Source organism: Schistocerca gregaria, chromosome 2 (genome assembly GCF_023897955.1).
Source record: "Schistocerca gregaria isolate iqSchGreg1 chromosome 2, iqSchGreg1.2, whole genome shotgun sequence".
Lineage (NCBI taxonomy): Eukaryota > Metazoa > Arthropoda > Insecta > Orthoptera > Acrididae > Schistocerca > Schistocerca gregaria.
This window is the reverse complement of record NC_064921.1, coordinates 373,730,192-373,756,171: the sequence shown is the minus strand read 5'-3', so window position 1 is coordinate 373,756,171 and position 25,980 is coordinate 373,730,192. Positions and strand designations below refer to the sequence as shown.

The following is a 25,980-nucleotide window of genomic DNA, read 5'->3' as shown; positions in this document are numbered from 1 at the left end:
CACAATGCTTTATGTGATTTACTGCTGATAACAGAATTGTTTATGAACAGGTATATGTTTGACACCCAAGTACATCTGAGAATATGCTGTCACCTCAGATGTGTTCAATGACATATTAATATAGGATATGTGCAAGGGAAGGCTCCTTACTATGAATGAGCTTTCATTTAGCACTATCCAGTGAATTATCATGGGGAAGGAGGAAAATGTTAAATGTACAATTGAAATAGTAAGTAAATATAGCTTTCAAGGTGTAGCTATAAAATAAATGAACTGATGATATCACAGCATATGTTTACATGCAAACAATAACTGTGAAGTGTGAAGCCTTCTTGTTCAAATGGAGCACCTCTGGTGTCTAAACAAATCAGTGCAGCCACGGCCTTCATTTGTGTCAGAGCTGTTATTTTATTTTGTCAGAAAAATGATAAGTGTAATAACAGAGCAACAAATTATCATGGAGTTTCATCTGAAACATACAAAACTGCAACCAAAACTTGATCTTTTACTATAAAGTGTATTATGAAGACTGTTTATCACGTATGTGAGTTTTTGAGTGATTCAAGTGTTTCCCAGATGGTCAGGAATACATTGAAGATGACTCATGCCTGTGACACCCTTCAACATCATAAACGGATTAAAACATCGAAAAAGTAGGTAGCCAGATTTGATCTGATCATCAGTTGCGTATTTGGAAGATTGCTAAAACTAAGAATTGACAAACAATGCATAAGGCAAATTTTACATTTCTAATTTCGTATGAGAAAATAATGTGTTACACTGGTGCCAAAAATGTATGTTTTGAAAAGCATGAAGTTCTGCAGCAACAGTTCTGTTATTTTACAGCCACACCTCATACATGGGGAAAAACAGGCACTGGCACTCTATGGCTACATTATATTTAGTTCTAAAATATTACAATTTATGTGAATGCCATTCATTAAAATTAATGTTATGTTGAAATCTGGCAAGAAACTTCACAGATTTATTTGTTGCCTGTGCAATTCATGTAAAATCTGGCAAGAAACTTTACAGATTTATTTGTTACCTGTGCAATTCATGTAAAGTCATGACACTTCAAGTGGATGCCTTCAGGAGCACATTAATGTGTGGATTAAGATGAAACAAAAAGAAGGTCAATAATTAAAAGTCAAACAGAACAAGTTTTTCAAGATTTTAGGGTGGCACACAGGGAAGAGAGAGAGTGGAGGGGGGGAGGGGGGTGGGGGTAGAGTAATGGTTTTGTTCTTATAACGTAGATACAGTACCTCATCTTTATGAAAATCTCTCAGTGGCTCAACAACTCTTCCTTCTTCCCTTAACTGTCGTATAAGCTCACTGTCGTTGTGATGTGTTTTTATTGTATCAGCTTTTGAGCTGACTAAATGTGAGGCAGATTCAATCAGATCTGGTCTAAGTGTGCCTTGACCCAGGAAAACCTCCTCTGGTTTTAAGTTTAGTTCAGAGATAACATCATTCGCAACCTACAGCATAAAACAGTATGAATAAAAATACAGAATAAATTAGCTTCACTACAAATTCGAGATATAATTTAATTAACAACTACATGTAATAACAAATGTTTAATACTTACTGTGTATACCTTTCAAAACTCTCACATCTTGATTAATGGTGTGTGTGTGTGTGTGTGTGTGTGTGTGTGTGTGTGTGTGTGTGTGCGCGCGCGTTTGTTTGGGGGCAGAGGGCAGGGTAGGTTACACTGCATTACCTGTCTCCTGTTACCTCTCTCTGTCCATTTCAAGATAAGTGGGACTTATTTACATTTATCTAACCTATACCACCGTTTATCTCTCTGTGACAAGCTGGCAACCCCAAAAATCTCTAGATATTTTATGTTCCTCTTTTGGGGGTTGTGAAGATAAATTTTGTTTATAGCTATAATACGCATAAATAGTAATTTATTATTAAAAAAGAGCATAGTGACTTTAAATGACAAAGCTTGGAAGGGAAGCAGAAGGGAAGGCAGAGTGTGCCAGCAGAAATTTTTGAAAATCTTCAATTTGCCAGTGCATCACATCACAGACCAGAAGAGCACTCCATTCAGTTAATAGAAGCTGTATCCGTGGGGCCAAGGTAGGAAACAGAACTTTCTGTACATGTGTCACTACGGATAAATGCTCACCTATTCATCAAAGATGTAGTCATAAATCTGAGTCTGGCTGGAGAAAGTGATACTACTAAGGGACTAATTTTGAAAGTTACCAGGGACTCCCAAATCAAGCTGGGAACCAACAAGCTAAGATAAAAATTAAGAATTAAATGTCAGCAACAAACGATATTTTTAAAAATTGAAAGAAGTATGGAAAAGCCACAAGGGAAAGTTTGACACTAACTTGGAAAACTGCCCTTGCTGCAGTATCCAATTTAACATGTTTTCAAATGTTTCCTGTTCCTGGCACACTGGAAAATCACGAAAGAGGACAATAGAAAAATAAAGTCATTCTGTAACCCATTGCAAAATAACCCCATATTCTTCAGACCTTTTACTCATGCTGGATGGCGAGAATTCCGAACCTGAAATTATGCCTGAACCCCTCCATATTTGTGTAACTGTTCTTATATTTCTTTGAACTTAATGTAGTAGACCCCTGCTGTCATTGTCCCTCCCTCCTACATTTTCCTCCATCACCTAGTTGTTAATTCCTTGACACTTCAGGATGTGTCCTAACAGCTGATCCTTTGATATACAGGGTGTTACAAAAAGGTACGGCCAAACTTTCAGGAAACATTCCTCACACACAAATAAAGAAAAGATGTTATGTGGACATGTGTCCGGAAACGTTAAATTTCCATGTTAGAGCTCATTTTAGTTTTGTCAGTATGTACTGCTCTTCCTCGATTCACCGCCATGATTTCATACGGGATACTCTACCTGTGCTGTTAGAACATGTGCCTTTACAAGTACGACACAACACGTGGTTCATGCACTATGCAGCTCCTGCACATTTCAGTCGAAGTGTTCATACACTTCTCAACAACAGATTCGGTGACCAATGGATTGGTAGAGGCGGACCAATTCCATGGCCTCCACGCTCTCCTGACCTCAACCCTCTTGACTTTCATTTATGGGGGCATTTGAAAGCTCTTGTCTACGCAACCCCGGTACCAAATGCAGAAACTCTTCGTGCTCATATTGTGGGTGGCTGTGATACAATACGCCATTCTCCAGGGCTGCATCAGCGCATCAGGGATTCCATGCGACGGAGGGTGGATGCATATATCCTCGCTAACGGAGGACATTTTGAACATTTCCTGTAACAAAGTGTTTGAAGTCACGCTGGTACGTTCTGTTACTTTGCGTTTCCATTCCATGATTGATGTGACTGATGTGATTTGAAGAGAAGTAATAAAATGAGCTCTAACATTGAAAGTAAGCATTTCCGGACACATGTCCACATAACATATTCTTTCTTTGTGTGTGAGGAATATTTCCTGAAAATTTGGCCGTACTTTTTTGTAACACCCTGTATAAGGGGGGATCAAAATGAAACGAGCCGGAAACACAATTACAGAAGCCAGTGCCTGTATGTTAGAAATATTGACCCTGGCTGTTGAGACACTTGTCCCAATGTGACACAAGGTGGTAAACAGCTGTCTCAAAATTCCTGGGGGCTACGATGTTAACCAGTTCCGCACGTACAGCTGGACATCATCATCGGAGGTGAATCGTTTGCCCCTCACAGCCTTTTAAGGGGATCAAAACTGGCCTAATCACAGGGAGAGAGAGGTCCAGACTGTATAGAGGGTAGCTGAGAACCTCCCATTGAATCTCTGCAGGAGTGCTGCGACTGTGTTGGCCGTATGAGGCTTTGCAATGTCGTGGAGCAGAATGACCCCACAGGTGAGATTGTCTGGTCGTTTTGATTTGATCGCTTGGCGAAGGGTGGTCAAGGTTTGCGAGTAATGCTGAGCATTCACTGTTGTCCCATGTTGCAGGAAGTGAATCAGAAGAGGGCCATCCTGTCAAAGAAGAATGTCATCATAACCTTTCCTGCACTTCCTCGGACAACGACATCCAGCTGTAAGTATGGAACTTGCCCCCAGAATTTTAGGAGACAGTCATTCACCGCCTTGCATCACAGTGGGACAAGAGTCTCAATGGCCAGGGTCAGAACTTCTAACATACAAGTACTGGTTTCTGCAATTATGCCTCCGGCTCGTTTCTTTTTGAACGTTCCTTATAATACTCAAGTTGTGTAATAAATGTCTTTTCTCCCAGGCTTGATTCAGTACATCTTTGTTAGTTATTTAATATAGCTATGTAATCTTCAGCAGGCTTCTGCAGCACCAAGACTCAAAAGTTTCTATTCTCTTCTTGTCTAAACAGTTTATCAAGCATGTTCCAGTTCCATAAAAGATTACACCCCAGACAAAATAAGAAAAGAAATCCTCTCTTTTTTCAGCAATACTTTTCTTGTTATTACTCAGCTTTTTGAATCTGTTGTACTTTGGCCACTGTCAGTTATTTTGACTCATAAATAGCAAAACACACATACAAGTACCTTTAGAGTCTCGTTTCCTTATAAAACCCTGTTAGCTTTGTTTGATTTCATTCAACCACATTCCAATACTTTTGTATCGTTTTCATTGATATCCATGTTATAACCTCTTTCAAAGGCACTATCCAATCTGTTCAACTAATCTTCCAATACCTCCATCTCTGAGGTTTGCCAATGGTATTTTCATTCTGTCAAAGTTTATATTTTTTTCTCCCTAGACATTAATTGGTTTTTTATTTACTGTTTGATCATTGTACAGACTGTATAACACCAGTGATAAATTAAAACAAAGTCTCACTTGATCAATGTAAAGACTGAATAACACCAGAGATAAGTTGAAACAAAGTCTCACTCCCATCTCGACTACTGCTTCCCTTTCACACATTTTTTGGTTCTTATCACCACATTCTGGTTTCTGTAAAAGTTGTGGATTACCTTTCCCACTCTGTATTTAACCATACGACCTAAATGATTTTAAAAACTGTATTGCAAAACAGTCAAGAGCTTTCTCTAAATCTCCATTTGCCTGTCTTCTAAGATAAGTAACAGAATCAGTGTTGCCACATATATTCCTACATTTCTCTGAAATTCAAACTGATCTTCCCAGAGATCTGCTTCCACCAGTCTTTCCATTCTTCTGTAAATAAACCATGCCAGTATCTCGCAGTCAGGATTTCTCGAACTGCTGGGTCTGTAATATTCACAATTTTTAGTAATAACTTTACTTGGAATTGGGATTACATTTTTCATGAAATTTAAGGGTACTTCGTCAGTCTCGTATTTTGCATTCTAAATGGAGTAGTTTTGTCACTGTTAGTTCTCCCAAAAGATTCAAGTAATTTTGAAAGAATTTCACCTATTCCACAAGCCTTGTTTCGACATAAGTTTTCCTTTCAGCGTATAGAATTGCTCCTCCCACATAATCAATTTTGTCTTCTTTTACCATAATACTGTCTTCCAATTTATTCCTTTATGTAGCACTCCATCTTAGATCTTTCTATTCTGTCCTCTTAAAACACACTTATATATTCAAACAACGGAAAGTCCATATTATGAAAAGATAGCTGCTACTCACCATCTAGCAGAGATGCTGGGTCATAGATAGGCACGGCATTGTTTCCGCCTTTCAGCTTCCCTTCTCTACTTAGTTCCGACATGAAAACTGAGCTCTTGATATCCACTCAACTGCTTCTCTTTTATCCAATTTCTTCATTTTCCTACAGGTAGCATCTATCTTTCTCACAGTCATGCTAACTTTTAGATTTCTTGTCTAACCATTTTTGCTTTGCCACTCTGCACGTTATGTCAGTCTCATTTTTAAACATTTGTATTCCCTTTTGCCTCCTTCATTAGCTGGATTGTTATATTTTCTTCTTTAATCAGTTAAGTTTCAATATCTTGTGTGTTATTCAAGTATTCATACTGGAATTGTATTGTTGCCCATTTGGTCCTTCACTGCCTCCATTACTTCGTCTCCCATAGCTATTGTATTCCTTCCCCCCCCCCCCCCCCCCCCCCCCCCCCCATTTCAGTCAATTGTTACCTAAAGCTCCCTCAAATTCTCAACTTTTGATTCTCAATTTATCAAAGCACCACCACCTTAATTTCCTATCTTTCTACAATTTCAATTAGTTGAATTATGGTCAGAATCCACAGAGTCCCCTGGTAATGTTTTGCAGTTTAAAATTTGATTTAGAAACCTGTTTTTATCATTATGTGATCTATCTGAAACCATCCAGTGTCTCCAGATTCCCTCCATGTATTCTTCAAATGGGCGTTAGCATTACTAAAATTGATCTTTGAAAATACTACCAGGTGGCTTCACAGTCATTTCTTTCCCCCAGCCCATTGAGGTGTAGCAGTATACATCACCAATAAAGATTCCCACAGAAGCTATCTTGCCCCACACAAAGATCATGGCACCAGAGAATTAATTCAGACACTGGTCTGAACGGACCGGATCTTCAAGCCACGCAGTGTGCATGGTCAGAACATAGATCAAATGTTATGTACACTCAACAACAGAAAAACTGGGCCACTGTAGACAAAATGAGAGAAAAAACTGGACCATCTGGCAACAGTAGGATCATCTGGCAACAGTAGCATAAACAGGACAGAGCATGATGCTAGATAGATGAAGCGAGTCATCGATTCAGGAAATGAGATAGTCAATGCTCACTCTGTATTCGCCTAAGGCCCATGCAGTAAGGACTGCTTACTTTACAACACAAGTAAATGGGGGCCGAACCATACAATAACCCTGGGTTCGGTGTGAGGCGGTGGTGATGTGGGTGGACTGCTGTGGCCTGTTGTGGGGTTGTGAACCACAGAGGGCTCTCTATCATTTCTAGGTCAAAAGTTCAATACACAATACACATATCCTTCACCATAATTTGTACCTCGTGGTCGGTAATCCATTCCTTGACAGTCATTGCTTGTGGAACACATTACTCATCAGTGAAAATTGTTTTCCCATGCCACATTCATATGGAGCTCTGGTATAAAATATTTTCCCCTCTGAGTTCCTGTTTCCGAGGATATCTTAGCGTGTGCTATCCCACTTTCCTCAGTCGTCAGTGTACTGTGTCACTGGAGCTGAGCAAGTTGGTAACAGCTTTGCATTTAGGAATGGAAGCTGTTGGGTCTTAGTTGCAAGCTGTCCTGCCTGAGCTAGGAATTCTGTTGGTAGTGTCCATTTCAACATCATTCCTCCACCATCTCTTTGTAGCAGCAACTGACATGCCATATCTGCTGCCTACATCTCGAATTGACAACATGCCTTCTTCAATCACAGCGACAACTCTGTCTCTAACTGAATGCTCCCAATGAGCCATTGCAACTGGGATGCAATTCCCGCTTGCTATTCTTCTATTGATGTCTAGGGAGGAAGCAAGCATATTTCCTTTAAAGGGTGCGGCAGTGGTGACACAGACGTTATGTCTCGCATACGTGTTCACTTATGCGTGTCTGTGTGTCCCTGAATAAATATTTGTTAACAAATTCTTAAGAAACTTGTGTGAATTTGGGAGAAGAAATTAACTGGTAGCTGTACTGTAAAGTTATAAAATTTCAGTAATCACTGTCTAAAGCATGCTGATTTCTTTGAGACATATAATTGTAAGCAGAGATGAAAAGCAGCAAGCCATTTGGCCCGTCTCTTTTCACAATTATTCACCCTTCATACTTCTTCAGTTGCATAATGGGATCAGAAAGCAGGAGATCATATAGACACAGATATGAGATTAACTATTAGAAATATTTATTTGCATTACAGTGGTTGATCAAATCGATTTCTGTTTTTCAGTTAACACTCCAATTAACTTTGTGCTTGTAACTTTTCCTTCTTAATCTGGAAGCAAGCAATGAGCTGCTTGGGCCCTGAGGACAGGCAAATGGTAAGGCTCAGACAGCTTCACAGAGGCAAGCCCCTAATGTCCCTCTGGGAACGGCAGCCCAGAGAGTAGGCCAGTGACTGTAGCCACACCACGTAACAGCCTTCGAATTAAAAAAACAATACATTGGTTCATCTGAAGTAGGCGCCCATGATGTGCCGAATCTGTCTTTGTGACAATATCTGCCAACTTTGGGTATTCTTCCAAAAACAGTCAACACAGTGGAGAACTGTTGGAAGTGCTGGGAGCTTGAGGAACTAGCCTCTTGCCCAGCCTTTCTGCTTTCTTGCAGACTCTGTACCGATGATAGCTATTTAACTGAAGGTACAGACATTAGTCAACAGCTCTATGACATCATATGATTGTTGGAGAAGTGTTTAACACATCATGTTCTTGAAACTTATTGAAGGGAAAATAATGCTTAGAGAGCTTTGAAAAGGCAGAATACCGAAGCAATTCTGTGGCACCTGAGAGTGAACACCTTCACGAGAAGTACAACTAGGCAGATCATAAATGACACTGCTGGGTCCTCCTCCACCGGCAGTCCTGAGTAACAGATCATTACAAATGCTGTACTGGTACATAGTCTGTCACCACTCAACTCACATGACAAGATGGATTATCGTGAGCATGAATGTCGCATCAGCATGTTAGGTTGTCAGATATGAGAATCCCCGAAAGTAGTTAGGATACGTACTTGCAGTCTATTGGCAGATGCTCAGATCCACGGCTCATTTATTACTCCATCTAACATACAATCGGCTGCCTTAGGTAATTAATAGTTGAAACAACCATTTGGTACTATGTTAGAACACATGAGCAGTTAATTTCATTCACTTCCTGTAACTCCATCTGATGTGCAGTAGCTTCTAGTGAAACTATGTTCAACATTGTAAAGGAACATTTTTAATTTATTTATATTTTTGTGATCAAGTAAGATACCATAAGCTTATTTTTATGGTAATAAACCAGTTAGTTAGAATTTGTGCCTACCTTACTCCATTAGTGAATTTTAATTTGCACGAAATTCAATAGTTAAATTGTGATTCCCCACCGTAAGTTCCAGTGCTCAGGCCACAATATTTTTTTGTGTTTTTCGTTTTTTTAATCGGCTGTGCATATCTCATCACCACTAAATATTAAGATTGTGTTTGCATTAGGACCAGGAGGTTTTGCAAAGAGAAAACGTCTGTCTGGCAAACCACCTGTTGCAAATGGAACTAAAGCGGTAAGATTCAACTTTGTTCCCAAGGCAAGGTGACTTTCGTACAGGGTTTATGTTGTTTTGTATAATTAGTGAGTAATGATGATGACAGTAAAACACAGTGAATATTTGTTTCTGTCTAATTATTGAATGCCATTTCGAGAATATGAACCATTATAACATCAAGTCTCCAACACTGAATTCGTAAACAAAGGGAAAAAGATAATTGTACTGGAAATAGGTACAGTTCCAAATACACAGGTACCTTTTGTTTCAATAATCATCCTTGGGGTGAATGTTGATAGCCTTTGGGAATAAACGTTACTGCTCCTTAATTACTGTCGTGCAAGTGCATTATACCAAAAAGCTCATAAATTTGCCAGATATGTGATACACATTTACATCAAATCATTCATCTACAGAGTATGTTCGTTGAATCTTGTTCAGCTGCAACTTGGCTCACATTCAATAACAGACCTAGCGATTAAAGAAAATTATAAGGGTTGCCACACATTTCCCCAAGCGAAATTCCCTGATTTCCAGACATGTTTTAGCAGTTTTCCCTGACAAATCTAGAGATCTCATGGGTAAATTAAGACGTAAGTTGCCATTCTGTCTTTACAGCTATGGTACAAGGAACAATAGTGTAAACGAGGAAATATCTATATTTAAAAAACACTTTGCAAGCAGGTGGCATTTTCTGAGGTGCGCAAAACTTAAGCACTAACATCAACATCTTTTTTAATGAACTGTTTTTAGATGGAGAAATCAATCCAAATGGTATGTGTGTTTCATTAAGACCATTATTTCAATGAAACTAAACACATTTGGTGGAAAACACACACGTTTCCTCAGAGTCACAAGACATATTTAAAATACTTTCATTGATTTCAGTAATAACCTCAGAAAAAAGTAGGCCTCTTGAAAGAAGTGTATAAGGCAGAGAAGAATTGTGTAAACCAACACTGTAGGTGACCACCAATAAAATTTTGGTTCTACTTTGTTATTGTCATTGTTACCCACTGTGTTATGTCTATTATTTTACTGGTATTTTGTGATTTTTTAGTACATAGCATACAAACTGCCAGTGACTGACAATTTTTTTCTTCTTATTGTCTATACCTTCTAACACATAAACTACTTTTTAAGTGCCAAAGTGTGCTAGAACAAATATATGCCTATAGAACACCACACTGTGTAACATTCTTGTGGTGAGGCAGTTGCAATTCCTGAAATCCATCGCCTGTGGGCTATGGCCTGTTGAGGAGCATTGCAGTCCTGGGTCCATGGATAAAATTCACTTCATTACACCTCACACAAACAGATCTGGACTGCAGGCAGATTGGTGAGACTACATCCAATGTGTAGGGCCTGCACATTAGTGGGAACCGAATGGCTTCAGATCAGCAAGCCTGATCCATCTGCAGAAACAGTCTGTGGTTTTGGCCCATTATGGAAATCCACTCGTGTGGCCAGCTAATCGTGAGCCACAGACAGCATGTTGAAGAAATGAGAACAAGGTGATCAATCCATGCAACAGATAACTTGTTCAAATATTCTGAGAATAAATAATAATGAGGACAGGTAGCAACTGATCATAAAGATTATTGCTGAGCTGCAGACAGGCACGCAGAAAAACAACCACACTCTCATGACTCAACTTTCAGCCATAGCTTTTGCCAGAAAATGAGAGCACACACATTCACACAATCCCTCAGACACAAATCATGAACACACGACTGCTGTCCCTGGCAGCTGCGTCTATGTTCTTTCAGAATAAGATAGGAAAAAAACTACTACTCATGGCTCCCTGACTCTTGTCGGCAGCTGCTAGGCTAACGGCAAGAACTGGTGGCGGCACTAACTGCAAGCTGAGAGGAATGGTAGGAAGGGGAGAAGCAGTAGTAATGAAAGCAGCAGTAATGAGGAAGCAGGGAAGTGGTGTACTCAGCTGCACCCAGCCAACGATGGTGCACAACACCTCAGTAAACAATCCATTTCATCTACTGAGACAAAAACGAGATTTTTTCAATTAAATTTTTTCAAATTTCCCTGATATTTCCCTTATTTGCTTGGCGTGTTTGAAATCCCTTGATATTCCCTGATTTTAAGAAACTGTGGCAAACCTGATCGTTTTAAACACCTTCACAAGCATGATGAGAGAGAAATCAACATCCGCTCAATATGCTATGTCTTTTGTAAGTGATAAACCTCTTTGACATCTCTAACCTGTGCATTAGTAATGACATCCAGTGGTGAGTTCATTTGTTTGTCTATGTTTATCTGTTATGTTTCTTGCTAGGAAATATTTCTCCACTACTGTTTCAAGGCCACTCTTTATTTCCTCCACTGATCTCAGTCCCATACTACTGTTGCCTTGGTGATTCACCACACAATTACAGCTCATCTTGCCATCTTATTCCTCATTTTCTCCTTCTGGTTTTTCCTTTTGGGGGAGTAAGTATTTTGTTAATTTGTTTCTGAATAATCATAGACACAGTCACACAATATACAGCATCAAAGAATTTCCATCCAAAACTAACTGTGTATGATGCAAACATCAATATTATTATGAACCTCATGAAGAAACAATTCTCCTAAATTCCCACCTTTTTGCAGTTTCTTCAGTTTTAATCTACAGTTCATAACCAATAGATTGTCCACATCTGCCCCTGGAAATGTCTTACAATTTAAAACCTGGTTCCTGAATCTCTGTCTTACCATTATATAATCTGAGACCTTCCAGTATCTCCAAGGCTTCTTCCATGTATACAACCTTCTTTTATGATTCTTGAACCAAGTGTTAGCTATGATTAAGTTACGCTCTGTGCAAAATTCTACCAGGCGGCTTCCTCTTTCATTTCTTACCTCCCTTTCCATATTCACCTACTACGTTTCCTTCTCTTCCTTTTCCTACTATCAAATTCCAGTCACCCATGACTATCAAATTTTCGTCTCCCTTCACTATCTGAATAATTTCTTTTATCTCATCATATATTTCATCAATCTCTTCGTCATCTGCAGAGCTAGTTGGCATATAAATTTGTACTACTCTGGTAGGTGTGGGCTTCATGTCTATCTTGGCAACAATAATGTTTTTACTAGGCTGTTTGTAGTAGCTTACCCGCACTCCTATTTTTTTATTCATTATTAAACCTACTCTGCAATACCCCTATTTGATTTTGTATTTATAACCCTGTATTCACCTAACCAGAAGTCTCATTCCTCCTGCCACCGAACTTCACTAATTCCCACTATAACTAACTCAACCAATTCATTTCCCTTTTTAAATTTTCTAACCTACCTGCCCGATTAAGGGATCTGACATTCCACCCTCCCACCGTAGAATGTCAGTTTTCTTTGTCTTGATAACAACGTCCTCCTGAGTAGCTCTGCCCCGAGATATGAATGGGGGACTATTTTACCTCCAGAATATTTTATCCAAGAGAACACCATCATCATTTAACCATACAATACAGGTGCATGCTCTCGAGAAAAATTACGGCTGTAGTTTCCCTTGCTTTCAGCCGTTCGCAGTACCAGCACAGCAAGGCCGTTTTGGTTAGTGTTACAAGACCAGATCAGACTATCATCCAGACTGTTGCCCCCACAACTACTGAAAAGGCTGCTGTCCCTCTTCAGGAACCAAGTTTTTCTGGCTTCTCAACAGATACCCCTCTGTTGTGGTTGCACCTACGGTACGGCTCTCTGCATCACTGAGGCACACAAGCCTCCCCGCCAATGGCATGGTCTGTAGTTCATGGGGGAGGATTGTACCTGTTCCTACGCAAGCATTTTTGTCATGAGAATGGAAAATGGAATAATATCTCGGCACATACGATGGATGCGGTTTCTAGGCTATTGATAGTACCTTCCATTACATCATTTTACCTAACTAGAACTGTGACAGGAAGTCACAGCAAATAAAGATATTTTCACTGTTCTCCTGCTTTTACCATGATGTTTCGTTTGTATTTAACAAAACATACCAAACTAAAAACCCAAAAATTGCACTTTTCTCCTTAATCAAGATGTGGAAGTATGAATTCCTTTGAATTGTGGACATAATTTATTTCCAGATGTCCACAATTGACTTCATATATTACAGTTATTATTTTCTGACATGTAGGTGATCCAGTAATGTTGCATTACTAATCTGACAATACTGTCCATTCATGAGAGCTTTAGTTGCTGTTTGTAGGCAGTCATCACTGCTGCTAATCTTAGGGATAGTAACTATTAGGTGTAGCTGCACAAATTTGTAGAACTTCTTATGCTGAACTGGCAAATGTTTCATGTTTAGTTCTAACTTTTGAGAATGGCTCTCCAAAATTACTTTTGTGGTATGATATTTTCTCTAACATAATGCACCATATTTCTCGCAAATTTAACTACCTAAAGAAAAATATTTGAAATCCAGTGAAGCCAATATGCAGTGACACCTGCTACTTCGTTACTCTCATGCTCAGTTTCATTACTTGGGTAAACACTGTCCGAAATTTTGCTGCCATTTCCATTTTAGTGAATTCGTACAGAGGGAAATACACAGTATTGAACTCTGCATCTCCTTACTACCACTCCACTCTTCTAGCCATTGCTCCACAAGAGACTAATGTAACAGCAGTTCCTTGAACACCTGAATCCCAAAAATGACTATGGGAACAAAAGGTACCTGTGTATTAAGAATTGTAACTATTTCCAGTATACTTCTCTTCTTACCTTTGTTTTTTAATTCAATGTTGGAGACTTGAGCATTACAATGGTTCATATTCTCAAAATGGCATTTGACAATTAGGCCAAACAAAAATTCAGTGTTTTATTGTCATCATTATTACTAATTATACAAAATTACAACATAAACTCTGAAAGGAAAGGAAAAAAAAATTATTCGCCTTGCCTTAGGAACAAAGTCTAATCTTACCACCTTAGTTCCATCTGCAACAGATGGACTGCCAGACAGACATTATCTCCTTGTGCAACCTCAATGAGTTGGCATGGCTAGTGAACAGTACCTGGTCCTAATCCAGACAATTTTAATATTCTGTGGTGGTGAGATATGCACAGCAGAATGAAGAAGGAAACAGAAAAGATATTGTTGCCCTAGCACTGGAATTTATGGTGAGGAATCACAATTTTATGGAAGGTAATTATGTGGCTTTTATCTTAATCCAAAATAAGCAATGTTGCCATTTGAAGTTGTGGAAGATGAATATGAGCAATTTTAGAAAAAAAGGAAGGAAAAAATTTTTAAAATAAGTCTTTCATTCAGTTAAGTATGAATGGTGGGTAGTGAGCCCTTGTAAGCACATTCTTAAACATTTTATAGCCTCTGGGACTCATATTTGTTGCTGTGATTTGAACATACATTTAGGACCTTATCTTGTGTTATAAAGTTAGCAATGTTTAGCACATGGGCATAGGTGAAAACTGATTAAGTGTTGAATATCTCTTATTTTCTGAATCAATGACCCACTTCATTTGTCTGACATCATGCCTTGCCCTGGTTTTTATGGTCCTACTGTCACATGGCCCTACTTTCTTACTGTTTTGTCTATAGTGGCCCCGGTTTTCTTAACTGTTGAGTCTACATTATTAAGAATTACTGAAGAAACTACTAGTAACCCAACTGCTGTAAAGTTGGAATAACCTTCTGTAATGATACTAGCAAACATTGAATTTCAACAGAAACTTTTGACATCCAAAATTAGCATGAAATGCAAAATTTATGATTTTCTGTTATAAATAGCTTCCTGGCACATTAATATGCTTTGTGTGAAAGTTGGTTCAGAACTTTTAACTACATACCTGATCATTAAACAATGGAGTAAATATTTTTTGATGAACTCTTAAAATTTGCACAATAATGTTATTTACAGACTGCTGGCTGTTTGTGAAGTATGAATCATTGAAATTGTGAAGAACTAAGTTTGAAAGAATGGGAATCAAACTGTGCTGGCTTGGTGCGACACGTACATGGGGAAAAATGATAATTGTAAAGCAGCAACCCACTTTCGTGAGATTTAGAAATATAATACTTACTTCAGTCAATTAAATATGGGGTAATTGGACTGAGCTTTGTGAATGCATTATTTGGTAAGTACACTGTAAACTGATTTTGGAACTGTGGTTGGTCCAAACAGGCAGAGTACGAGTTTATGTGAATCTGAAGATGAAGCTGATTGGCTACTATGTTATTTGGCCAATCAGAAAAAAGAGATATTTCGCAAGCTTTGGGTACTGGGAGCAAAATTTCATGCATATCAGCAGGATTCTGTGGTTGGTTCCTATGATGTGGTCCAGTATCATGGAGCTCTACAAGTTTTCATTAAAACTGAGTAACAGATAATTTATGAATGACATCTAGAGAAATTTCCAGTTCTTTTGTAAGAATCGAGATGTTATTTCGTTGGGTATAAATTCCACATGGCATATTATCCAGTCACAGCTGTAAAAATTTAGTGAGCTAGAAGTGATGATCTGCACAGTATTTTAGTGAGCATTCTAAACTGTTAAGCAATGACTTTTTGCAAACTACTTACTAATTGATGAAAAGTTTAGATTTTTTAGTACAAACCTGAGTTCAAATCCTAAACATCACATATTTTGAATATATTCAATGTGCATACAACTGGAAAAAAGTGAAAAGTGCATGCGATTCTCAATATAACGTGAATATTGTAACTGTTGTAATTTTCGTTGTCATATTTTGGAATGGAAACCTCTGGAAGCAACTCATGCAAAAATATGAAACACACATGACAAATTGTTCTGTCACTAAACATTCTAAATCACCACAATTACAGAGAAAAACTTTATCTACATTGTTACAAAAATATTATGCAATTTTTCTCTGTTATGAAATTCTTACTTTGTGAAATCTTTTGATAACTGAAGACTAATTTCATGGTTTGTTCACATTTGTCACTAAAAGTTAACAGATGAGACATACAACATTGGATATTATGAAATCATACCCTATCTATGCAAACCAGAAAATATATTCTCAGTCCCGTTACATTTTGTGACACTGTAACTGTCCTATGAACTCAAACAAAACATCATGCTTGACGAAACCACACTACCTTTCAGATGAAAAATGCTAAAACGATAGAAATGTTTGAAAATTTTAATGGATGGTAACTTATGTCAACAATACACAAAAGACAACATGGTAATGATCTTTAAATCTTTCTGGTATTCACATCAGATAATTTCTAAAACATTTGCACTGATTTTAAAAATGACAATGGCATCTGTTACGAAGAGCAAGGCCATGTTGACCATCTATCCTATCCTCATAGACCACCTGTCGTATCCTCACAAAGCATGTTATGGACTCTGTATTGGGTTAGCCTGAAGATTTGTCAGGTTTGAAAGCACTATTTACTGGAAAGTATACGACATACTAAGACAGGTGATAAATTAAAAAGATGGATGCACACACCAAATTTAAAACGCCTGCCTCTTGGGTTACACGCTCACTAGATTGTAAGCCTGTGACGGCACTCTACAAGACGGTGGCCACTCAGAAGAAGAATTTCTGTGCGTCAGAATATGTGATGTGGTCATTGGTTACGAGTGTTCAGCATGAATTCATACACAAATACGAGAGAGCTGCATTGCGTCACCAGAGCATTTTGTGTTGGGTTTGTTAGTTTCAAGACACTGGTTGTTTTTGTAAAGGGAAAAGCATGACGTAACTGCATGCCTCAGAGGAAATCATTGAGTACTGAGACAGAACTTTTTGCCCAAATGACGAAAATGAACCTTTTGTGCTAGTTGTGAATAGCACATTCCTGAGGAAAGAGTATGGAGTGTTTTGCAGCAGCATATACATTTGAAACCCTACCATTTGCCACTGTTACAACATCTGACGCCAAATGTTTATGCCCTCTGATTGGAATTTTGCCCAAATGCTGCAAGCTATGGAAGATCATGATGATGTTCACGATGACAACAACAACTTTGCGCAGACATTGATATTCAATGATGAGATGACTTTCCATGTATTGGGAAACACGAATTGCCACAATGTGAGACTGTGAAGTACTGAATTGCAACATTTCCTTATGGAATTTGAAAGGGATTCACCAGATGTAAATGTCTTTTGTGTCATATGCAAGATGAAGGTGTAAGGCCCCTTTTTCTTCATCAAGTGGGCAGTGAAAAATTCTGTGGCCCTGGATATGTTGCAGTGTGGTTGTTGCCACAGCTCACTGGAGCTGACTTCACAACTTCCCTGTCTGAACAACATTAAGGTCCTCCTCTGGAGCACAATTCTCTACACTTTTCACATCAGAGAACTGCCACATCACTGGATACGGTGTATTGGTCCAGTGGAAGTTCCTGTGTTGCCATGGTCCCCTCAAGTAACCAGACCTCATGCCATGAGATTTCTTCCTCTAAAGTGTATGTACCCCCAATCCCAACAATGCTACAACAACTGCAGCAATGCATTACTGTTGCTGTGATGGACATTGATGGTAACATCTCAGTGAACATACTGACAGAAATGGGATTTCAGTTTGGATGTATGCCAAGTGAGCAAGGGTGCACACACACAACATTTGTTAAATGTTCAGAAACATGGTGAGTGTATACACATGTAAACAGTGCTTTTAAATCTGATGAATCATTTCACCAACCCCTGTACCTTGACAGTTCAGATAACGTTGTGAAATGATCCATGAATGATTGAAGACTAATTAATTAATTAATTAATTTCAGATAGTTTTAAGTGCTAATGTTTTAGATCCATGTCTAAAATAATAATATAAACCACCAAACATCACACAAGCTCCCTCAATAATCTAACAATAAACCCAAATATATGCTAATTAACTTAAAGCAGGATACTTTATGAAATTTAAAAGAAGACAACAGAACCAGGAGTTGCAGGACAAAACAAGGAAGACTTTCATTATGCCGAAGGCATTAATAGAATAAAGATAAAAATTGAAACTCACTTTCACAAAAATATCACCAATGATTTTCCTTTTCTCTTCAGGGTTTGAGGTCATGCAAAGCATTTTTGTAATTCGAGTTCTTGATGTAGGATCCTTCTTATCCATTGGAATTGTCGTTGTCCCATGTAGGAACTGATGGCTAGCATTGATGACTGGAAAACAATTAGAGCATATCCGTTATATTTAGAATTTAAGCAGTGTTTGTAAATTTAGACTCATTACAAAAATTGACTTGCTTGCTTAGGTGACAGTGACAGTTAACTTGCCTTCATTCAGAAAAATTAAACATTTGTAGAAACAATTTAAATTAATTTAAGTCAGTTCTTTCAACTCTCTAGTGCTTTTTTAAATGTCATTCACCTTTCATCAAGTACGTTATTTCTACAATCTACCAAATTTCGTATTCACCGCACAGTTCCGATGTTGCAACAAAATTCAGTTTGTAGAACCATGACAATGTAATCACTCTGTATCTTCCACTGCCCACTGTACAGTTGTCAAGCAGATGCACAATAGTGCATTTATTGCAATTATTGCAATTATTATGTCATTGTAGTTTTATCTTTGAGTATATAAATTTAAGTACGCTGCTCAGTTCTTTTTGTATATTCAGGTTAATCTTAAGAACTAATGTGTAGATTTTGATACTATTTTTATTGACAGGTAGCATGATTGATAAGGAAAATTTGTGTTTATAATTTATAAATATTTTTTTGGCAGATTGCCAGAACTATGAAGAGGTAGTCAACTGAAAACGATGTCATTGCAATCTAGTGGTGAACAGCAGAAATCACTAGACCCGCAGCTCTGTGTGGCTCACAACTCCTACTTTCATGTACCAACAACTGGCAGAATGAGTTCCATACAGTGCGCTTAGTGTTAAGTGCACCGTAACGTATTCATATATTATTTGCAATTACACTTTCAAATCATACAGAAGACTGATAAATGAATCTCCAATGGTGAGAAAGATATTTACGCCTTATAAAAAATCATAAAGACATGGGCATCATAATCTTGATTTCTTGCAGGTAATTTCAAAATACTGAGGGTGAGGAATGCATTTCAAAATATGACAACAATTTCAGACTACCAATTTCTGCTCCCCCATAGATTAATAACCACACTTCACAATCTTAACCATTGTGTTCCATTCACTTTCACTGTACAAATGTACTGTTCGGGTCAATATCACACATATTGGTAGTAAGCCATCAACACTTTTGTGGTATTACATTATATTATTAATAATATTGGCAGTGGTGGTGATGATGATGATGATGATAACAACACATAGAGCCTCACCAAAGAAAATGTATTCTTTTAATACACACACAGTGCAAATTCAAAAAGACAGACAGTTACATCAAAAAGTCATTCCCAACATCCACCCATATGACACACTTTGCTTCTTACTCACTGCTGTTTGGACCAGAAGTTGATAATGTGTGTTTTCAGAATGAGATTTTCACTCTGCAGCGGAGTGTGCGCTGATATGAAACTTCCTGGCAGATTAAAACCGTGTGCCCACGAACGGCAAAGGTCCCCAGTTCGAGTCTCGGTCGGGCACACAGTTTTAATCTGCCAGAAAGTTTCAATATGTGTTTTGCATATATGTTTATAATGCTTTCCACACAACACATTTGTTTTATGTGTGTATTACACTTTCCACACAACATATTTGTTTTATTGTCTTTGCTTGAAGGACAGAACTTACAGCATGCTTGTTTAATAGGGTTTCTTGTTGTTAATGATTTGAGCACACCTGCCACTCATTCAGGGTCTAGGATGCTCCTGACCATTCTTATAGAATCTTCTGTTCTTGGAAAATGCTTCCTTGATGATATGTGCTCTATTACCAGTGCCTTTTCAAGTTCCTCCAAAAATATTCTCCTTTTAGTCCATTTTCTTGCATTCCAATTAGAGAGAATCAATTTCCACAACACATATTCCTTATAAGCAGCAACATTAAGAACACTGCAGAAAAATATCACGCACAATCTATTGGTTTTTCGTTTGCATGAACCATGGACCTTGCCGTTGGTGGGAAGGCTTCCATGCCTCAGTGATGCAGAGAGCCGTACCATAGGTGCAACTGCAATGGAGGGGTATCTGCTGAGAGGCCAGACAAACACATGGTTCCTGAAGATGGACAGCATATATATTAAAAACAAAGATTCCAAGACTTATCAAGCGGGAAAGCGCCGGCAGACAGGCACAATGAACAAAACACACAAACACACACACAGAATTACTAGCTTTTGCAACAGATGGTTGCTTCTTCAGGAAAGAGGGAAGGAGAGGGAAAGACGAAAGGATGTGGGTTTTAAGGGAGAGGGTAAGGAGTCATTCCAATCCCGGGAGCGGAAAGACTTCCCTTAGGGAGAAAAAAAGGACAGGTGTACACTCGCGCGCACAGGTGTACACTCGCGCACACACACACACACACACACACACACACACACACACACACACACACACACACACACACACACACACACCTGCATATATATATTCAGTGCCTACAGTGTCATGTCTTTCACTGTCACACAAATTTTCATTTTTAAAGGGGATCACTTAAGACTATTTCCATGGGTTCGCCCCTCAAATTTCTCCCTCATATCACAGAACTGTCGTCTGATGTAGTACAAACTGAAAAAATAAATTCCTTTTAAAGCACAGTTTTGTATATAATTTATATTCAAAACCTTATAGCTGTGTCACAGAACAAACTCTACATTGAGGATACTTTACACGAGTTTAAGGGAAGAAATGCTTCCGATAATTATTACAGTATTTAAAGAACATCAAAATATGAAGAGGCTGAAATGAACAAACAGTGCATGAGACTATGTTAATCAAATCAACTGTAAAAAGCTAAGGATCATATTATTAGCAAAATGAGAAATATGGAAAATTGAAATGCCAAAATGAGCACTTCTCAATTGCGAGTAAATCAAAACAATCAGAATGGCTGAAAGAGAGCACAATAACATGAGCCATATACAAATAAGAGCTAAGCAACTAAGCAAATAAGAGAATAGGCAAAAATGAGATGCTAACAAAATGAGAGCTGGCCGAACTCCGTCAGCACTTATATACGGTTGGGCTTGCACCTTGCGGCCCGTACGCAACACGCGCGCCTGCGATTGCAATTCACTCTTAGCGCTCACAGCGGCATCTAGCGGCCCGTACATAAGTTGTGCGATTGCTCGAACAGGTCGACCATTGATCTATGATGTTACACAGTTGTAATTTATCCTGAGGGCATGCAGCTCTACTGTGTGGTTAAATGATGATGGTGTACTCTTGGGTAAAATATTCTAGAGATAAAATAGTCCCTCATTCAGATCTCCGCATGGGTACTATTCAGGAGGACATCATTATCAGGAGAAACAAAACTGGTGTTCCACAGATCAGAGTGTGAAATGTCAGATCCCATAATCGCGTAGTTAGGGGCCGAACGACACAATAACCCTGAAAGAGGGGGTCGGAGGGGTGAAATGGACTGTGGTTGTCGTCGGGTTGTGGATCACTACGGCTGCAGCAAGGACGGAGCCTCTCCATCGTTTCTAGGCCCCCAGGTAACGTAAAATACAATACAATACCAATACGATCTGCATGAATAACAAGAGTTCATATGGAAAACCAGTTCTAAGCAAAGAAGAGAAAGCATAAATGTGGAAAAAGTATATAGAGGATTTCTACAAGGGAGATGTAGTTGAGGGCAAAATTCTTGAAATGGAAGAGGACTTAATGAAGATGAAATGGGAGACATGGTACTGCACGAAGAATTTGACAGAGCACTGAAAGACTTAAATCGAAATAAAACCCTGGGAGTAGGTGACATTCAATTGGAACTACTGATGGCCTTGGGAGAGCCAACCATGATTAAACTATTCCAGCTGGCGTGTAAGATGTATGAGACAGGCAAAATACCCTCAGACTTCAAGAAGAATATAGTAATTCCAGTTGCAAAAAAAGCAGGTGCTGACAGGTGTGAAAATTACTGAACTATCAATTTAATAAGTCGCAGCTGCAAAATACTAACACAAATCCTTTACAGAAGAGTGGAAAAACTGTTAAAGCCGGCCTCGGGGACGATTAGTTTGGATTCCGTAAAAATGTCGGAACATATGGGGCAATATTGGTCCTATGACTTCTCACAGAAGATAGGTTAAGGAAAGACAAACCTACGTTTCTAGCATTTGTAGACTTTCAGAAAGCTTTTGACAATGTTGATTGGAATACTCTCTTTCAAATTCAAAAGGAGGCAGGGGAAAATATAGGAAGTGAAAGGCAATTTACAATTCGTACAGAAACCAGATGGCAGTTATAACGAGTCAAGAGGCATGAAACAGAAGCAGTGATTGGGAAGGGAATGTGGCAGGGTTGTAGCCTATCCCCAATGTTATTCAATCTGTATATTGAGCAAGCAGTAAAGGAAACAAAAGAAAAATTCAGAGTAGGAACTAAAGTAAAGGGAGATGAAATGAAAATCGAGGTTTGCCGATTAAATTGTAATTCTGTCACAGGACTTGGGAGAGCAGGTGAACGGAATGGACAGTGCCTCAAAAGGAGGATATAAGAGGAATATCAACAAAAGCAAAATGAGGATAATGGAATGTAGTCTAATTACGTCTGGTGATGCTGAGGGAATTAGATTAGGAAATGAGACACTTAAAGTAGTAAATGAGTTTTGTTATTTGGGAAGAAAAATAACTAATGACGGTCGAAGCAGGGATGATATAAAACGTAGGCTGGCAATGGCAAGAAAAGCATTTATGAAGAAGAGAAATTTGTTAACACAGAGATTTAGGTGTCATGAAGTCCTTTCTGAAAGTATTTGTGTAGAGTGTAGCCATGTATGAAAGTAAATCATGGACAATAAACAGTTTAGACAGGAAGAGAAGCTTTTGAAATGTGGTGCTACAGAAGAATGCTGCAGATCAGATGGGTAGATCATGCAACTAATGAGATGGTACTGTATGTAATAGAGGAGAAGATAATTTTGTAGCACAATCTGACAAGAAGAAGGGATCAGTTGGTAGGACACATTCTGAGGCATCAAGGGATCACAAGTTTAGTACTGGAGGGAAGTGTAGGGGATAAAAGTCACAGAGGGAGACCAAGAGATGAATCCAATAAGCAGGATCAAAAGGATGTAGGTTGCAGTAGTTACTCAGAGAAGAAGAGATTTCCACAGGACAAATCATCATGAAGAGCTATATCAAATCAGTCTTTGGAATGAAAGACAAGAACGAAAACAACAACAACAACAACAACAACAACAACAACAACAACATATATGTACATGTTATCTGATCAGGTGTTCTATAGCTCCTTTGACTGAATTATAGCCTAAAATCGTTTTTGGCTCCGTATCAGCCCTGTCACTGTTTCCATATCATTGTTGAGAGTGCTCATAAGTACAACATTCTCATTTCCCTTGGGAATATAATTGACCACAGTAGAGTCATTTGTGAAATAAATTCAAAAGTTATGAACCTTCTCGTTGGTCATATTTTGTGCAAGCTTTGGTTTATTTTTCCATATGGTTTCTAACATTGTCAGTTTCCTCTTCAGGAGCAGCTGTCCCAAATTTTATGGTCGTAAAGTTACCGCATGTTACATTCCCATCTTGCAAATCAGAGAGGAGCTCATCAACTATTCTCATTCCCAGATTTTTTTTTGTACCGTTCTGCTCTGTATAAACTGGGCTTTCAGTACATATGAAGATTTGCTGTCACACAGAGTCCATACTTCGACCCAGTATTTTGTCAGTTTGCTTGGGATGTACTGCTTGAATGGACAGGAGCCTATGAATGCTACTAACTGCTTATCAATAGTCACATTTTCTCCTGTGTAATACAGTTTTGGGAAGGACTTCAAACCACTTCTCGCAGATACTACAAACTGCAGCAAGTTTATCAGTACGTCATCATCTTACCGAATCGCAAAACACATCATATTTTACAGATTGTTTCTAGGGACATGGTTGCTTGAAATATGTTTTGCCCAATTCCCTTATCCCACAAACGTTTTGTGGACTCCCCATGTGATTATTATACACACTCAAGGAATATGTGTCCTACATACACGTGAAAAACAGAATCATCGATGTTTGTTCATTGTTGACCATAAACTCATTGGCCTTTAATACTTGAAACCTCTAACTATTTCATTCTTAAGTGCTGTACAAAATACTACTTCAAATGAACATCAATTATTCTGCTGCTTGAATATCTGGTTACTCCAGGGGTAATCCAATGACGTTCAAAGCAGGTGAGAGGTTGTGTTGAGCTGTTGGTTGCAACTGTCATTCTGAATTCCCATTTTTTCGAAACAGAAAATTGTAAACTGATTTCAAACAAGCCGTGGACTGTTGTCACTGTCACAAGAACACTCACTTTCAGCTGCATTACTGACATGATCCTACACTTGTTAAGGTATTTACTAATCCTTCTAACTCAGCATCAGTGAACGGCATAATCACCATACTGTCCAAATTCAGACCGATCACAAATGATAGATAATTCAAATTTCTATTCAAACTGAGCAGAAACAATGGATAACTAACAGTTTACAAGTGCTAACGACAAGTCCATTATTGTAGACACAGAGCCTCTGTTGAATGCTGAGAATAAGTATGAACAATGAAAGTCATTATTAGTACAAAATATAATAGAAAATCAGAAAGTATTTGATGTTACAGTAATCATATTTATGTCGGGTCACTGTGAAACAAATGATACATATGCAACTATTAAAGTTTATGATGAAATAGCTTAAAATATTTAAAAACTTTTCTGAACACATACTGCTCTTGCATTTTCAGACAAGGTCATGAAATTTCATGACGTTATATTGATATTTATATAACAAGAAGGAAAACCATTTTGGGTCCAATAGACCTGAACAGAACAGCACGATTAATTCAATGCAAATTTTTCAAACAATGGGTAGTGAGTTACTTAACTTTGAGGTGTCGTAATTGTTATAACCTTTAATCACAATAATTGCGTGGATTTTCACACTCTCTCTTAGAAACAATAGCTGATCACATGATTACAACTCAGTCTCTCGTATTCGACTGCTGTGCCGTGACATGCGGCCGGTGCCGTTTGTAGCTAGGTGGTGCTCCCGCGCTCATCCGATTTGCGGAGCGCCTCTATCGCCGTTTGTGCGTACTGTCGTGGCGGCACTGTTAAATGTCGTGGCACTATCACAACACTTTTCCCCCCTTGAAAAAAATAAACACTCACTTCCTTGGAGACATGGACAGCGCAGAGACATCCATGGCCTCTTGTGAGGCCCCGAGGAGATCCCGCGCAGAGACACGAGAGTATGGTCGAAAATGTCCAGGACGGAAGCTCGTGCGTGGAACGTGCCTCCTGGATGAGATGATGGGTGAAAACTCCGGAGCAGCATCCATAGGTGTCATTGACCTGGAAGTGTGCTCCAGCGAGATGGGTCCCGGAGAAGGCGGCGTCGCGACTGGGGCCGGTTCCGGAGTACTTGGAAGCGGCAGCGACGGCGGCTGCATCAACACGGACGGTAGATCGGCAGCAGTGACAGGACTGGCGTCTCGAGCTGGTGGAGGCGAAGGATGGGGCGGTGGCACAGGCGTGGCCACCACTCGTGGGCGCATCTGGTCGTAATGGCGAACAACCGTGCCGTCGCCCGTACGGATTTCACAAAGCCGGCGACCGCGAAGAGCCTTGACCACCCCTGGAATCCATTTAGGGCGAGATCCATACCCTCGTGCCCACACGTCGGCGCCCACCGAGTATTTTCCCGCACTAGGGGACACAGTACAAGGCCTGACAGGGTGAAGCAGGTGCAGTAGAGTGCGCGGTTGGCGGCCATGCAAGAGTTCAGCAGGGCTGCGATCACCC

General features: G+C 39.0%; 1 protein-coding gene across 5 annotated transcripts in view; it reads right to left on the bottom strand.

Moving 5' to 3' along the window:
* Positions 1–25,980, bottom strand: part of LOC126319908 (GMP synthase [glutamine-hydrolyzing]) — a 134,260-nt gene that overhangs the window by 45,461 nt on the left and 62,819 nt on the right. For all 5 annotated transcript variants that reach the window (XM_049993637.1, XM_049993629.1, XM_049993646.1 and 2 more), the window contains 2 exons: positions 18,083–18,234; positions 1,269–1,484 (listed from right to left, as the gene is read on the bottom strand). In XM_049993637.1, the coding sequence (XP_049849594.1) occupies positions 1,269–1,484; positions 18,083–18,234 (368 nt within the window). The remainder of the gene's footprint in view (positions 1–1,268; positions 1,485–18,082; positions 18,235–25,980) is intronic.